At 43.1% G+C, this 17,217-nt stretch overlaps 1 protein-coding gene across 7 annotated transcripts in view; it reads right to left on the minus strand.

Annotated features, from left to right (window-relative positions):
* Positions 1-17,217, minus strand: part of sema3fb (sema domain, immunoglobulin domain (Ig), short basic domain, secreted, (semaphorin) 3Fb) — a 44,675-nt gene that overhangs the window by 11,146 nt on the left and 16,312 nt on the right. For 4 of the 7 annotated variants that reach the window (XM_088389291.1, XM_088389294.1, XM_088389289.1 and 1 more), the window contains 4 exons: positions 15,815-16,956; positions 14,305-14,491; positions 337-497; positions 8-70 (listed from right to left, as the gene is read on the minus strand). In XM_088389291.1, the coding sequence (XP_088245417.1) occupies positions 8-70; positions 337-497; positions 14,305-14,422 (342 nt within the window). In that variant the 5' untranslated portion in view covers positions 14,423-14,491; positions 15,815-16,956. The remainder of the gene's footprint in view (positions 1-7; positions 71-336; positions 498-14,304; positions 14,492-15,814; positions 16,957-17,217) is intronic. The other 3 variants (XM_088389290.1, XM_088389293.1, XM_088389295.1) reach the window with 2 other exon arrangements.

Genomic DNA, 17,217 nt, shown 5'->3' on the forward strand with positions numbered 1-17,217 from the left:
TACTTACATTGGCGTCTTTCCCACTTACGAGGCATTCCATCTTTCTTCGTTCGGACACTGGCCAGTGAATCTGCGAGCAGAAAACAGTTCATATGTTACACGTCACTTGCATTTATGAACGTTTCAGCCTACGTTTTCGATGGACATCCACCAAGGCTAATATTAGCCCCGCGAGAATGATCCTAACTCTATAAGCCTTATAATGACTCACTCGACAACAGGAAAGTGAATGCCAAGAAAAACTAAATTGGATCTGATGCGAATGGCTGCTGCTGGTGCACTGGAGCAGAACAATTTGGGCAACGGTAAAAGTGTGATGGAAAAAGCAGTTCTTACAATATGAGGATCTTTGTTGATGTCATGGAGATCCAGAGAGAGGATGTGATCCTTGCTACCAATGTACATGCGGTCATAGTCCTCATCCATCCGCAAGATCCGGTAATCAGATGTGTTGAGGAGGTAGGCAAAATGATGAGCCGTACCAGTCGATCTCAGCTCTGTATGGACGAAGAAATATATATTTTTTTAAAGTGCGTTGATAAAAACCTCACTTGTACAACTAAATGGTCTCAGTGGCATGCCTATCTATCCCTTTGGAGTTCTCTGATGGTTTTCAACAAACAGGAATGTAACTTAACCCCACACATTAGGAAGAAGTGCTACTGGGTGTCTGTCACATGGTGTTGATGGCTTAATACCACCTGAGTAGATCTAAAGATCTGGAAAGTCTTTCATCATGACTTCCATGAAAGACACATTGTCATATCAAATCCTAAAATGACACACCAGACATACGGAAGACCTTCCACAGTGGTCACCTAAGCAGTCTTTTTGTGGGTAAGGTAGCCACGGGCAACTGAGATTTGAAGCTTCGCCACAAATACGTAACATCATCATGTACAGAGAATATCGAGTTTAACACCTGAGATTTGCTGGGTATAAACTTGACCTGAATAAATCAGAGCTCAACTGTTACAGTATCAATTTACTAGCATAAAGTTTTGATCTTCATTTCTACTCAACCCTATTTGGTGAAGGTCAGCTTGGAGTGTGCCTCTGGTAACACAATGCAGTAAACATGTCCTCTCACGTCAAGAGTAACCCAATCTTCCAACAGCATGTTTTGGAGTGTTTGTTTGGTACGCTCTTGTGGGTTCAGCCACCTCCAGCAAGCAAAGCAAGGAGGCCGTGCCACGCCATGGGCAAACACATTTCGATACAATCAATCGGAGAGAAGTTCCAATTTGCATCGTGTAGGACAAAAGCATTTTTCAACTTAAAATAATAAGCAAACGTTTTAAAAATGACATTGGCTATATTTGGGAGGTTTGACTTCATCAAGTGAATGTTTACGCGTCAGCCAAAAGATAGACAGCTGTCAAAACCGTGCAGTGGAACGACAACATGTGGCCTGATCGTGTGATTATTTGTGTTAAGTTGAATGATGACTCCCCGTACACCCGCTCGAGCTGCGGTGTTTGTGTTCCTGTGTGTGTGTTACTACGAACACAAAGGCCAGACACATATTGCACATGCGCAACCATGGCAAGGAGCAGTCAAAGTCCTTCCTGAGGCAGGTTTTCAGCAACTCTTCAGTATGTTTGTTATAGCTGGACGGGCCGTCACCTTCTGTCAGCTGAGGCGGGAATGTCAACAAATCCCAGAGTAGCGAACGACGCCGTACAGAACAAACATGTGTAACCCAAGCTTAGAATAATCCGATAAATACAATATACGGTGTGGTCTGAAGGCATTACGCAACATGTCAAGATTGTTCCCTGACTTCATGCACTCCTTATAAAATGTAACACCTATCACATGAGGTGATGGTGTTGTTGACAAAAGCTAAGCCTGTAGGGAAACTTTGCTCTTTCATTATAGTGAATGACTCAAAGCTTAAGTTAAGACTTTGGCAATGTTGAGACCTGACATTAATGTGCATCTCAGGTGATCCGATTACAAGCTGACACGTTAGCTCACGCCTGGCATCTGAGTCGCTACGACTAATCATATGCCTCTAGTGACCACTTGCGACCAGACGTCATTCCGTTGCTCGATAAAAAATAAACAATGACATCATTTGTATTTCGGTGTAAAGACTTGCCGTTCTGTCTTTGAGAAGGATTTCAGTCATGGCTTTGAATACTTCCCAAATCCCTCGTTGGACTGGCAATAGTGGTGAAATTAAACCAGGGAGGGAATAAGATCCTTGCACTTAGCAATATATTCATTCCAGGTCATGCACCTGTACGCGGACACTTGTGTGGTATGCAGGTGGCCCGATAAGAACATGAGCCCTGTCCTCAGGTTAAAAAAAAAAAAAAAAAAAAGCATCCAAACCGTTCAGTCTGCTGAACACAGACAAGCGCTCTTTCACACACCATATCAGGATGCAAAAGAGGGAAAGTTTAGAAAGATGAGTCCTGTCAGCTGAACCTGATGTAAAAGAATTCATATGCAGGATATATTCCAACGGAGTTTGAACGTTATTTAAAACATCCATAAAAACAGAATACATCAGTTTTCAGATCTTTTTCAAGTTCAGAAGCCAAAAAAAAACAAAAAAACATGGATAGGTATGAAGGGTGCGGCCGACATGAAGCCATGCATCGCACATTCACAACCAGACAGTGATATGGGTAGTCGAGAACATCAGGCTCGGGTTTCAAATAAAAATAAAAGCACGCAGCACTGCCAACAGTGCGCTTTCTTGTTGAACAACTGGAGTTTCATGATGAGGGATATCAAAAGTAAACAAGCAAGCTATTGCTTTGGGGGGGGGCATGATGATTAATGATGAGCCAAGTGTGGAGCAATCATCTCCTCAAGTCTTTGATATGTGGATTCCACTTTGCAATAACTGTAGGACATGCGTCAGCATACTCTAATGTCGAAACATCGAATTCGGAACGATTAATCAGTTGCGATTGCTTTGACTACCATCTCATCATTTGTAAGCAAACGTTTCTAAAAACCCGTCGTTATCTCAAAGGACCCGAGAGAGCTTTACCTTACTAACCTCCAGAACATCACATCCACATTGGTCTACCTGAGCTGTGTCCTGGGGCACTTGAAGGAGGAGTGTTAGATCACACGCTAGAAGGGCAGGAGCAATAATTAAGGTGTTTAAGGGGTGGGAGTGGTGTCATGCTCTTACACATCAAACAAAGGTGGTGTTAGGATTCTCCAAATATTTTCAGCATTATGAGGGGGTGCAACAAATCTATTGTCTCCAAAAAGCTCTTTTACATTTGAACAGCAATGATTGAATCAAATAAATGCTGGAAGAGTTTAACTAGGGCCATACAGTTTTCTGACAACCCTAACCCTAGCACCGTCCCTCACGAACTAGCTAAAATCGTAGACTGTCCGAATTGGCTCCTGTCCGGCAGCTTCTATCTCAAGTCGATGGCTTTCCTTGTTATCTGTCCAGCGCAAGTTTCTCACAGTGATACCGCGTATTAGCAGGATAAGGACGTACCTGATACGGTATAACGACAATCAGGAAGATTAGGAGGCACGTTTGCTGTGGATGTGGCTGCTTTTCGTCACAAAATCCAATCACAGCATGTTCCCACACAAAAAACTGCGACGTCAGCACTATTTGTGTTTGTGGCAGACATTCACGTGGGTTGTTTTGCTTTGTGACGTTGCAACGGCAATAAAAAAGATGACACCGTCGGCAAAGTATGAGATTTCTGTGTTTGCGGTTAGCTTTCCTCGTAAATGAAAAGAGGACAACACCTGTTTTCTGCAGACTGAAGGTGGAGAATAATAGAGGAGCTAGAAGTTCGGCCACTGTGTCATCTCAGATAGGTGCCCATTCATCAAATAGCACGCAAATGCACATAATATCATGAAGCGGAATCAAGACGAGCTATTCTACTGTGGTTTGTTTGTATTCCGTTGCTGTGAGCTCTTTTCACAAGGGAAAAGGTGTGACCTTCTCATGTCTCAACACGTCACACGTGATCCTTCGCTATACGAGTGGTAACGTATCGCTAACATGACCTACCACGTTGGGTCCTGTTTTGCCTTTGGAGGGGTGACCCTTCCTGCTGCCCACCACAGGCACCTCGTTACTACCATACCCCTTTGCTTTGGTGCCGACCTACGGGTGCTCACCCGCTCTATAATTAGGATTCACTGTAAGCCCCTTCCCTGGCCTATCCCCTGTCACTCCTTTGCTAATGGCACCAATTTGTATTCGCTGTCAGCTCTGATGAGCTCTCATGCGAAACGACGGCCTTATCACGAGGCTTCTGGCTACCATCACCTAAGCTCCGCTGTTGCCTGCCAAGCCCTGAATGCTGATGGACAGGCAAAAATGGCAGAAGGACGATGGGGGTAGGAGGATCTGGTGTCTCAATTATCAAGTCTATTCTAAAAGCACTAAATAAACAAAATGGCATTCTTGCTCATCACTCTCCAGGCATGACCCATTCATGCACACTTACCGCACTGCAAATATTCATGTAACAATTGGGTAAGCGTAAATCAAATAGCCATGACGTGCTCGTCATTTGTGTGGTGAGTTCAAACGGGTTTGCACGGATGCCAGTTCATGCTGTGCAAAAATACGTTAATTAAACCGCACTTGACTGACAACACTAACATCTTTAGTAAGGTGTGGTTTGCAGATTCAGAATCTCAGTGGCCAAGTTCAAGCATAATAAAAGTCAAAATATCACTTTGATTGTGACCAAACCTGTCTCGGTATCCCCTGCCAGCAGCAATCACATCATTCAAAACAGACATATATGGGGATATGGAATGAAGACAACTTGCAGAGGAGACACCCGCCCTCCTCCCAAAGAGAGCACGGTTGTGTTTTAACTTGTGTTTTTACAAACTGCCTGCAGCTCAGTCTACAATGTCCTTGTCCCAAAACACGCCAATTCCTCCGCACGTCATCATCTTCCACTCAATGTGTTCTGGGTTCCCGGCCAACAACTGATTGCTTGATTATGTACCGTATAATCCTATGTAGTCTTTTCTTGACTGATCTAAAGAGTTGTATTCCCCAGCATGAGCTTCCACAAATGCTGGTCAGTTTGAGCCACGAGACCTGATGAGATCACAGGTCACTGGGAAGCACTGGCAATGCTTTCTGCTCTGGTTTAATCTGGGATTAGCTCAGGGTCAGTGTTATCTCTTCTCAGCCTGAGTAGAATCAGGAAACAGGGATTGCCTGAGGTGAAGTGGCATTACAGGATAGCAAATGTATTTCACACAGCTGACGGACAAAATCTCAATGAACACAACGTTGGCCTTTCGAACAATTCCAAATCCTTGCGCTCCAGCTCAGCAAAGATACAGTTTACACGATACATTAGTTTTACTACAAATACTGAGACCAGAAATAGCCTGTTATTTCTGTAAGCGAGCAGAGAAATTCTGATACGACCCCAAGACTAAATATTAAGCCCTGTCCGAATGAGCAATATTACCTTTCCTCCTTATCTTGGCAGGTCGCAGACTCATGTCAAAAAATAATCCCCACATTCTGGACACACTCGAGGGAGAGACACACTCTACATCTCTGCCCAACGTCTCAGAAACAGACACAGATATGAATTTTGGACAGTTTTGCTGTAATGAAGATGGAAAGCCCTCTCTCCCGGTGTGGAATGTTGCACCAATGAATATGTCGAGAAATCTGTCACTGTGGGAATGTTAGAACTTCAAAAAAAAAAAGATGCATTTGTCGGATGGGATGGCCAATTCCAGACGCTGGAATGCTATTCTTGTCCAACTTCAAGTCAATGCTTGAAGATTTGTTTGCCCCACACCGGAAATGTGTCACCAGACAACAAACAAGCAAAACTTGTTCATTCAGCTTTACCTATATTTATATCTTAATTATCCAAATCTATTTCTCAACACTGCAATGAAATAATGAATTACAAAAACACAACGCTTCCCTTTTTTTGCTAGAGCTACAAATTTTAGCTAAAAAAAAATCTTCGGGCGGTGACGAAACGTCTTAACGGGACAATGACTGCCTCAGGTGCATCCTGACAAGTCAATGGAAGATTTACGAGTAAAACAGAGAAAAACACAGGACGCAGCAGCCTTTGGACGGGGCACCCACTGCCATGCCCCGTAGCCATGAATGCCTTATTTGTTGAAGCTGTATGGGCGTCACATCGTGGGAGTCCCGTTGTTCCAGCCCCTTCGTGAGAATGACGGGAAAGCCGGACTGATGGTGACAGAAGTCATTGTGGATCTATTCCAAGTTTCTCCTACCACCTATAACCAAGCATCTTCTTCTGATCGTCCTACAGTGCATAGATGTCCTCTTTAAACACGTTGGTTGTAATCAGAATGAAAAGCTTAATCCTGCTACACTGGCATGCCAGTCCAAAGCAAAACAAATGAAGCCCACAAAGCCTTTTGTCCGCTCAGGGGTAGACAGTCGAGTTTGCATGCGGCCGGACCTTCCCAGACAGGAAGTGGGATTACAAGACAAATCCGGAATTTTAAAGTATATGTCAGCACAGCCACTAGATTTGGCCTCATCACTTTCCATCTCTATTCATCTGAAACAAATGTGATTATCCTTCTCCAAACAGCTTTGTGTTTCTGGCTGCTACCCTCTCGCTGGAACACTCAACCAAGGGAAGTCCCGAAAGGACTGCATCCCCCAAAGGGTCATGGCATTAACCTTCTTGTATATACACCGCCTGTGCTGAGGTCATTCATTCGAACATGCACGGTGATGGTAGAAGCTTGCCGTTGCTAAATCACGGTTGTTTTTAAAGGCATTCTAAGACTCTCAGCTCTTATCCTGTTTCTGAAGCAGAACAAGATAATTGGTTCTTGAAAGAAGTAAATAATTAATCTAGTGGGAGGGGCTGTCCCCACCTGACTAAAGGCATTTAATAGCTCTTATATGTATGATTTGCAGGTCCAATTTGGAATGAATGTGTGTTTACAGTTATTTACTAACATATGTTTACAGACAGCAAGTGCAGGCAAGCCTATTGTACAAATGGAAGGTGGTTCAAGGGAGATAATGGATAAGAGGAGGTGAAGGTGCGAAGTGGACGGCGGGGATGACGGGTCAGTGAGTTTGCCAAGCCGATTTAGACATCCCAGTTTGTCGCTGTTAATCTCTGGGCAACTAACAGGCTGAAACAATCAGCCTGATAACTGCGGGAGATGGAGAGAGGAAGAATAAGACCAAGTGAGTGAGAAAGAGATTCAAGCATCAAGCATCGATGTTTCTAATTTGTCCTTTCAGAGTTGTTTGTTTTATTTTATAGATGGACACAGCACGTCTGAGTCAAAAGCTAAAAGAGACACAACGGGCCTCTTTCATCAGCTTTGCACTGCTGCTCTGCTTCCCACAGAACTAATCAAAGTAACCTTGAATCGCAAGTTGAAATAGCAACTGTCAATCAACGACTGCCGGGAGGCTCGACGCATTCACTTAAGGGCTCCACTTTCAAGCTTGATCAATATCAGACAAAATGTAGTAAGAAAGTAACACTCCAGTAGGTATTAATGGAACATGCGAAGCCCCAGAGAGGTCTCAGCCTTGAAAACAAGTCAGCAGAAGGGAGGAGGAATTTGTCTCAGCAAATCACACAATAATGTTTGGTAAATAAGAATTGTAAAAAGAGTGAGGTATTTGTGCCGTTGTGGGCGTGAACACAATTGACTAACTCTGACTTCGGCAAGCACCATACATGCAGTGAGCATTTCCCATCATCATTGTTCCTCCTCATTAAACAAGAGGAACACTGCTTGAAAAATGTCACTTGTGCCTGAGGTGACAACCACACATGGGAACAAACTTGGACAGTTTGACAGCTGAGGAAAAGCACTGAAGTATGGCAAAATCAAAATTTTAATGACCAGTCAGTCTCTCCACACTTTGGATTGAAAACATAGAGATACACCTGTCAGACTTGATATTTGATTGACGGGCAGCATATGCCACATTCTGACCTCTGTATGAGCGACACCAACAGGAGATAATGAGCTAAAATCCGAGTTTTTTTATATTCTTTAAGTTGATTCCCGAGAGAGCAGACAATAATAAAAACGAGAGAAACCAAAAAAAACAAAAGATTGGCGCTAACGTTCACACATAAAATATTTTGGCTTCATCTCATCTTTCTTAAAAAATAATTGCATTGGATTTGAATCCAAGCACGGTGACTCTTGACTTTCCCTTCAAACCTGGAGGCAAAAAACAACTTTAAACAAAAGCTCTTTCCCAGTAATTAATAATGTCTCTCTAAAACGTTTTAATTGACCTAAAATGAGACGAGTCAAAACAGAAATTGTGGTAAACCAGCTTGATTATCTTGATACAGTCGAGTAATCAACAAAGATATAAAGAAAATATTTGAGGTCCTAAAACAGACGAGATAATTATCTAGACACATGATTATCTTTGTAATCATTATTTTTCTTCGTCATATTTTCACATCGTTATAAACTTGGAGGACAACAATTTGAAAGGATTAAAAATCAGATGCATTCAAAACAGGGTTCAAGTTATATATACAGAACTGCGGGAGCCCTAATTGTCTCTCTTTATGGGAGGGGGGGGCAGGGGCCCTCGATGGTGGGAGCTTAGCTCCCATTGGCTCCCACATAACTCGAATCCCCATCCACAGTCATGACAGCTCTATTCATAGATGGTTGAGACTTGCCCTCTGATGAAAGTGAATTTCCTCAAGACGTCAAGAGGCCATCGCCAAGCCGCCAGTTCATGTTGCTAAGAGAAATCGGGGATGTGTTCAAGTCAAAGCGATGAGGAGGCAGAGGTTAGCGCTGGCCGGGAGTCAAAGGCTTGTTGCTGCATTGATACTAATCCTGCTGCCTGCTGTTATTTCGGAGCATGTCAGAACTCGATCTTCCCCAGGCTATGTCTTAACTATATGAAAGGATGTAAGGACTTTAAGCTTATCGGAATAGCTGTGCGTCACAATTCGGGGGACCACCATGTGGACTGTCCAATGACTTTATGCTTATCTGAGTTTTCTTGGTGTCCAACAGAATTACTACACCACAATGAGAGAGTCACATTGCCCCAAACCATCATTTATCTCTCTGAGCTAATTAATTCCAATCAATTACTTTTTCTCAATGCCTCATGCACATTTAGAAAAACAGCAAGATCTCCTTCACTCCTGCTCATTTGCCCGTCTTCCTCGAGCGGGTTCCATCAGGTTTTTTTTTTTTCTTCTTGATGTCTTGTCTGCATTGAAAAACCATTGCTGCCCACAGGGTCCAGGTATGTGACAGAGGTGGAATCTTTTTTCTGGTCCTGAAGGGTTTGGGAGGTAACTGCCTTAATTGCAGGTGTTAAATTAACACTTGTCACAATTTGGCTGACAGAGCATCAAACAGGAGTGATCGCTATCAGTCATTTCAGATTTAAAGGGGGAGACGAAGGATTGTCTCCTAGAATGGAGGAAAACAACTAGCAGTCCAACTTCGGCGTGCCTCGTTTCGCTGTGAACATTTCTCTGCCTCTGCCTGCCTCGGTCAAAGCAGGATTCCAAGCCGTTTGTCTTTCAGAGAGGAAATGCAAAACAGGCTACTTGCAAACTCTGGGAAACACCGCAGGACTTTCCTGGGGGGGGTATTAAATATACCCACTGGAAGTCACATGGTCAACTGGCAATAAAGTATTCATTACCTTTCCATTCAATGGCTAAGTAGAAAAACAAGCAATTGGGAAGTCAAACATGGATTTAGTAGTCGTGGCCTCTCTCACTCAAACATCTACAAAAAAACTTCTCGTAGCTGTGGAGCTTAAGCATCTTGCATCAAATCAAAAGGAGGTGGGACGAAACAAAATGAGCAACATTAGGGTATGACCAACTGACGCTACCTCTAGAACTTTTCATCCTCTGTCATTTGCATCGCCCACTTTCCGTTGAGCACAATGCCAGAATGAGTTGTCGTATTTAAACTGCGACTTCTATTTTCCCTTCGATGTAAAGACCTCATTTTTCACCTCGATTCTAACCTGCCATCCTCTCACAGCGTGCTCTTTGAACGTGGACTGGAGAATCTATAAGATTCACGGAGGAGGTCCAGCGGGAGACTCTGCGCCACATTCATTGAGCGAAAAAAAAAGTCTGATGCCAGTTTGATGGCCACCCCCAGGTCTCCCAGAGCGTGAATGAACTTCTTTGAAAAAAAACCAAACCTACACAAACGCCCCTGCAGCTTTAGGACCTTCATTGCGTGTGGGTGAGGCCAAAAAAACAAGGGGAACTGCATGCCAGAGTTCCTCGGTTTCACTTTGTCACCAATCACAAGGAGGCACCGCCGGGGGGAGAGAGTCAAAAAGGATGGGTCACTGACAAAAACAACCTTCCAGGGGGTCAGCGCGAGTCTCAATGGATGCTAACTAAAGTCCATCCTCACACATTAGAATTAACACCTACTCCAAAAACAGGCAGTAGGAAGGAATCGGGAGATCTCCAAATCAGCATTTCAAAACCACGGCACCACAAAGACATCAAAGTGCTTGCTTTGTATTGCGCTCGAGGGTTCTTACGCTAGTTACGAACATGGAGACCAGCTTTCAGAATCTTCACAAGCACCACTTATGAGCCACACGGAACAGGAATGACTATGTGACGAGATGCAGTCACCCAAATGTGAGGGTCGGGCATCGAGTCTCGAGAAGTTGTTGGAACCAATCTGATTTTTCAGAGTGTTCAAATTAAAAATTTTGGTGCCTCGTCCCCGGACACGAAGAATAAATGCGTCCAGTGTGGATTAACTTTGTCGCTCTATATCCTTTTAAGATGGTCTGAGAGGTTGAACAAAGAAAGTTTTCTGTACATTCATAAAGATGTTTGCAAAGGTCTTGACAGAAATCATCTGCGGAGTTTGCCCTGCCAGCTTTTTTCCATTTCAGGAAAGAACCCGGTTCTGTCTTGTGCGGGTTTAACATATGGAATCATTTAATGCGTTCGCTTGTCCGTCTAAAGTGTGCAGATAAACGTCCGTGTAAATGCATAAAAGGAGAAACTAAAGCGGCAGGGACAAAGTGATTCATTTCATCTTGTATTTTAAGGGAGGAGTGGTTTGAGTCAGGCAACAAATGTAACATGCCCTTGAAACACAAGAGTGACAGACAACACTGGGTGCTCAGTCTTTTGGACAATGAGTCTCAGTTTCACGGAGGCTGAGCCTGAAACTCGACTCGGGATGCCGCACAGGTGGAACACTCTCAAAAGGCACCACAAAGCACCGCTGCCATGCCAGGATTGGCAAACTGTAATTTTTCGGATCCAGTGTGAAAGGTTAACTTTACTGCTTCAGGAAACGGAGAATTGCACTGACACTATTCTGTCACTATTTTGTTCTTCGTTGAACACTCAGCACAAGAACACCACCAGAATGTGTCGTGTGTCGTCCGTTTAAACATTTACTCGTTTAAATGACGAAGCAGCTGTAAATGGACACGCCCAAAGGTGAACTGACAGTGAACTGCTGACAACTAACGGCCGGTGCACTTCGAAACTAACTTTCAGTTCATATCTTCCTTGCCTGTTTATATTTCTAGGTGTTCAAGATACAGTCGATCCCAGTTCTCAGATTCACTTGTTACTTCGTTACCTGGACAGGCAATTATAATATTTTTTGGTTTATTTGCAGAAATTATTTGCGGTCAGCCTCACCACGCACAAACGTTCATAGCCAAAGAATTTGCTAGGAACTTAAAATAGGATGTTGCTTTTGTCTATTTAGTGTAGAGCACTGATATCAAACTCAAGGCCCGGGGGCCTAGAATTGCAAATTGTCTTCACTTTTTTTTTTTTTTTTTTTTAATATTTGACCAGTTTTTACTTGCCTGATTTAAAAACAAGTTATTTGTTGGTTTGTTTTGTAGCTTTTACTGTATATAATATGAGGTGCTCATACATTTATTTGGGTTGACAGTCATAATGGCCCTCCAAAAAAAGCTATGACTACAATGCGGCCCGTGAAAAAAATAAGTTTGACACCCCTGGTGCAGAGAATGCAGATGAGCTGTATTTAGAATAACAAGTGATCACTGCCACCTGCAAAGCCATTGGTGAGCTTTTGTATTGTGGCAAAGGTGACCCACATTCTCTTGTCCCAGTGGATTTGGCCTTGATTTTATTCCAGATGGAGGAACGATAGTGAAGTAGCAGCATGCTTACCATACAATACTAAAGTATACAGCAGACTGATTTACAGTGGATTGCTTCCCTTATTTAAAGGCAGACCCAAATCTTTTTGAGTATTCACTTAAACCTGCAGATTAACTTTGAGAAGGTCTCTGTGGACTAGCTGGCGACGGCAGTCTTGTCTCAACTAATCTTCAAATGCCAACTGATCACCTGGGGCTAGATTTGTTTCAGCGCTGCACCTCCTTCAGTGGAAACAGGTTCCTCATCTGACATTGATTACACCTTTCCTGTCGAAACTGGCAGACTTGTTGCTAACGCTGCCCTTTCTCCTCAGTTTACTCGCGCAAAAGTCGTGATAAGCTTGGACAAAGTTCTACGTGTAAAGTTTCTCCCTCGGACTTTCACGTCTCGTTGGAGATGATCCGTTTTCAAACAAGCGTTCTGGGAACCGTTTCACATTTGTTTTACAACATTGTTGTCTGCGTGCATTGACTGCCCTGTCATAAAAACGGAGTGCACAACTGGAAATAAAAATAAAAATAAAATAAAATAAAAATAACTGCAAACAAATTTACAAGTTCAGCACCTTCCCATAGCACTCAAGTCAAAACTGCACATCATAATGCATCAGAAGAAGTGCAGCCATCTTGCCAAGGTGAGGACTGCACGGGCCTCTCAAAAGCAATTAATGCAGCTCGAGTCACGATATTGAATGTAGGGGGTGCAGTCCTCTGAGAGAATCAGCTTCAGTCGACGGTGAAATTCATATCGACTGGAGAGCCAAACAGGTAGGCAACGCAGTCCAGCCTCTTTTTTTTTTTTCATATCAAAGCGGAGCGTCTGCCTCAGACTGCAAATTATCTCAGTAGAGTTCATTCAAGAATGTGCCAATTCAAAAGCATCCAATGAGGTCGTTTCACTATGAACTGGTTGCAATGAATCACAGAGAGAAAAGAAGACATGCAAATTGTCAAAAAATCCAAGCTGACTAAAATAATATTTGAAATGTAAAATGAAAATGGCATGGTTGCAATGAATCACAGAGAGAAAAGAAGACATACAAATTGTCAAAAAATCCAAGCTGACTAAAATAATATTTGAAATGTAAAATGAAAATGGCCGGGCTCTGGCTATGCTCACTGATGTGTTAAATCCTTCTTGATTAAAGAAAGAAAACGACTTCCACAAGGAACCGTGCCGGTCCACTTAATGAAGTCAACTTGTTGGAGGGAGCGCTGGGAAATGGAAAGCAAAGCAAACAGGGGCGCCACCGCCACCGCCGCCGCTCGCTTCCTCGGCTTTTCTCTTGATGCTAATCAAAGACTTGATCTGCGAGCTGGACGGGCCTCAGGGATGTCGTTCTGCTCGAGTGATCCTGGCAATTTGCTCTTGTTAATATGCTCTCTAACTCGGACCCCGACAGAATGCATCGCACCTCATTTGAGCAGCCACTGACACACAAACAAAGACCATAAAATACACATCGCCGGGCAATGATCACATCACGGTCAACAAGTTATTACACACACCGTGTTATTCCCCATAATTGGTTTGGCAAGTGTAACCAATGTGATTAAATACAGTCCGCATGTTAATTACCTGAAATTACAACTAATGACTAAAAGAGGCTGAACAAAGAACAGCGGGGGAAAAAAACTCCCAATCTAAAACCGCATTTCTCAATAACATATGTTCAAAATAATAGAAGTATCAAGAATAATATACTACAGTATGTATTTTTCTTGACGTTTCAAAATCAAACCGTTTGAGGAGCCTCCTCATCAAATCTCACCCTGTTATACTTCTCGGCCAGTGGTGAGTCCGGCTTTGGTTACTGAGCCGGATCTTGTCGAGCGAGACTTTGCACATTCCAGCTGGTGTTTGGCCAGCTTCTTTTTCACACAGTGTGGAAAACAAGACAATGAAAGCAACTTGGTGGCGCATCACCAAATATAAACACCCTCTTCCCCCTCCCTCATCATCCTCACCAAGCAATCAAAGAAGTCATCATTATCAGAAGCCAACACTAACAATAATCTGTGAACCCAGAAACACAATGCAGCTCTGCTTACCTTTCATACATGAGTGCATTGGCAACAATAACGGTCTGCAGGAAAAATTACGGGAAAATCAATAAATACAATCAAAGATGATCAGGCCTTACCTTTGAAGGAGACGAAGACACGGGGTGCCGCCATTGGGTCGTTGCTCATTGGGTTCCCCAGGGCAAAGCTGCACAGCGCCACAAGGATGTGCACTGTCCACAGACTGTGCAGCTGCATGGCCGATCCACTTCCAGTAGCACACAATCAGTGATTCAACCCCCCCCAAAAAGAAGAAAGAAAAACAATCTGCAGGAAGAAAATTGAGTCCATCAGGGAAAAAAAACTGCACATTATAAATCTGCCAGATTCTTTCACTGCTTTTGTTTATGAAGTGATGTGAAAAGTCAACTGAGTGGCTCCCAGGGGGCTCATCCCTGCAGGTTGTGGAAACGCAGCCCTGAACTTAAACTGGATCCCTCTCAAAGACAATGAATGCCGATGGAACCGAGCCAAGCTTTTGGAGATTTGCTACCCATTTCCATTTGGTACATATTTAGTGTGTGTGTCTGTGTGGTTTCCATCGCCGCAAATAAAACCACATTCCTCACTGATAAGATATTGCCAAAGTAATAATTCAAATTATGGTTTGAACTTATGCCCGTTCCGGTGCTTCCTGGGGACGCAACAATGTGTGGATGGCATAACTGAAAATAAATATTGCATACTGACATTACAGTGGGTGTAGAAAAAAAATGTTTTCGTTGGTTAATTAATGATGGCCATCAGAGAAATATTTTTTAGCTGTGATGTCTGGTGAATTTAAAAAATATTAATTAATAAAAAAAAAAGACAATCTTCCCAGACATCATGTTGCGCCAAGTGTCTGACGTTACCATAATTGCGATGATGACTACGCGCCAATCTTTCTGCCAGACGCACTTTACAGGTGGACCTGCCTGGTGTCCCCATTTCAAAAGCAGGCAAAGACAAAACGGCTCCCAAATTGCTTTGCCAGAGTGGCTTTGTGAGCAAAAGCAGCTGTTTAAACCTCTGCTCTTTACAGACAATTTGTTAACCAGCCAGCTGTTTATTCTGAGACAGAAGCCAAGTCCTTCACACCAGCAAATGAAATCAAACAAGGCACTGCGAGCAAATGACAACGAGGAGAGTAGAAGGTCGACTCTATTCAGAAGAATCTATTTTCTGTGTAAAAAAAAAAAAATTAAGCACATCTACTCCCATTTAGTATTTTACACATTTGAATGCATTCACCATAAGTATAATTTGGGCATTATCTGGGAAAAAAAACCTTTTGGCCATGTAAGGAATTATAAATGCATGCAGCAACATTATGCACATATCTCTCTACATTCAAAATTGATAGGATGAGAATGAAAACAATAAAGATGAGGTGTTGCTAAAATGGGATCTAGACTCAGACGTGTGACAGATTGGCAGTCTTGGCTACACATGGTCAACAGAACAGTAAACAGACTGCTGAGCTAGTAGTTAACCTGCAAAAAGCAACAGTGAAATACTATTTTGTTTAAATTTTTTTGAATCTACATTGCAGGTGTAGTCAAAATAGCATGCTGACAGGAAAAACAAAACAATACGGAAATCACTTACCTGGCTGTCAAAGCGTCTAAATTAAAGACCAAACTTCAGAGGCATTCTGGACAGTAATTAAAGAAAAAAAAAAATCCAATATCACTTCTGCGTCCAAGTTGAGCTCAAAAATATTTAAATCCCGGTTCTGATTCTGAACGGTCCTTGTTCAGAAGCAGCAGTGTACCTGTGCGCGCTCGCTCACCGCTATATCAGCACGAGAATAAAAGAAGAAAAAAATCAAAATTTGAGCCTTGACAGTCGGTGCACGAAAGGCGAGCAGCGCAAGAAACATCTCTCGCAGCGTGAAACTAAGTCCCCGAGGTGGAAGAGGTCCAGCCAGACACGCAGCGTGGGTTCGTCCCTGGTTAAAAGTTGGCCGCTCCTGACTGGCGAGAAGCAGAAGCAGGGTGGGAGCAGGTGGATGCGGAGGCCGGACGGCTTGTGCTGAACACACCCACGGGGGCGGGCAACGCCGAGGCGAGCCGCCCGCCCCTTCACCCAACCGGCCGCGGAGGATACTGTACGCGGCACTTTGGAGAACCATTTCTCAATTTACTCATTTATCAAATCAATCTTCCCCAACCAAAGAAATTTAAATGACTGTCTGTGGATTGTATTTTTAAAAAGGTTATCACAGCGTGACATTATTCTAAATCCATTTGACTAAATTAGCGCACAGACAATGTCATGAATGCCACTTGAAATTATCACAAATTTAAAGCCTTATCTGGGTTACTTGTTGGTAAGAAAAGGGCAAGGAATGTTATTCATTTAGATGCCAACCTGAAAGTGATGATAAAAAGTTTAATTTGTTCTTTTATTCATATATGATTGAACACCTGGTCACATAGATTGTCCTCTTTTGAATCACAATCCATTCTAGGTCCTCTTCCGTTCAGATTACATGCACCTAATTCTAGTTCAACCTGGTTCTTTAATATGTAGCTGATTCACCATCAAGCCCATTTGAGGTGGGGAAAAAAAGTTTGTCTGGTGTTCAGCTGTCACCTCAATGGGGTCAAAGGGAGCTGTCCTGTTCATCTTTTCTTCCATATGGAGGCAGGATGTTGGCTCCAAAATCCTCAATCTTCAAACTGACCCAGCATAGAAGAAGAATGTTTTTCCAAGCGACTTGGCCCAAAAAGGAATCAATCCAGTTCCTGCCAGAAGACATCATGCACATTCTGGACAAGTTTTCTATTTGAGATAAATAGTTGAATCCTCCAGAGGCAAAGACCTTTAGATTGCACAAAGCCAAGTCATTCCACATTTTGCATCTATTCAAGAACCCGTGAAAGGATCCAAAGTGTCAACTGTCAGGCTTGGCAGCACATCGACACTTGCAGGCACGTTCTGCTTGATGCGAATTGAAGGTGAGCTGTGTACATCACCCCAAACACTCCATGCTCTTAAGTGGGCTT

Source organism: Syngnathus floridae, chromosome 11 (assembly GCF_059516105.1).
Source record: "Syngnathus floridae isolate MCC-2025c chromosome 11, RoL_Sflo_1.0, whole genome shotgun sequence".
In the NCBI taxonomy this organism is placed as follows: Eukaryota; Metazoa; Chordata; class Actinopteri; order Syngnathiformes; family Syngnathidae; genus Syngnathus; species Syngnathus floridae.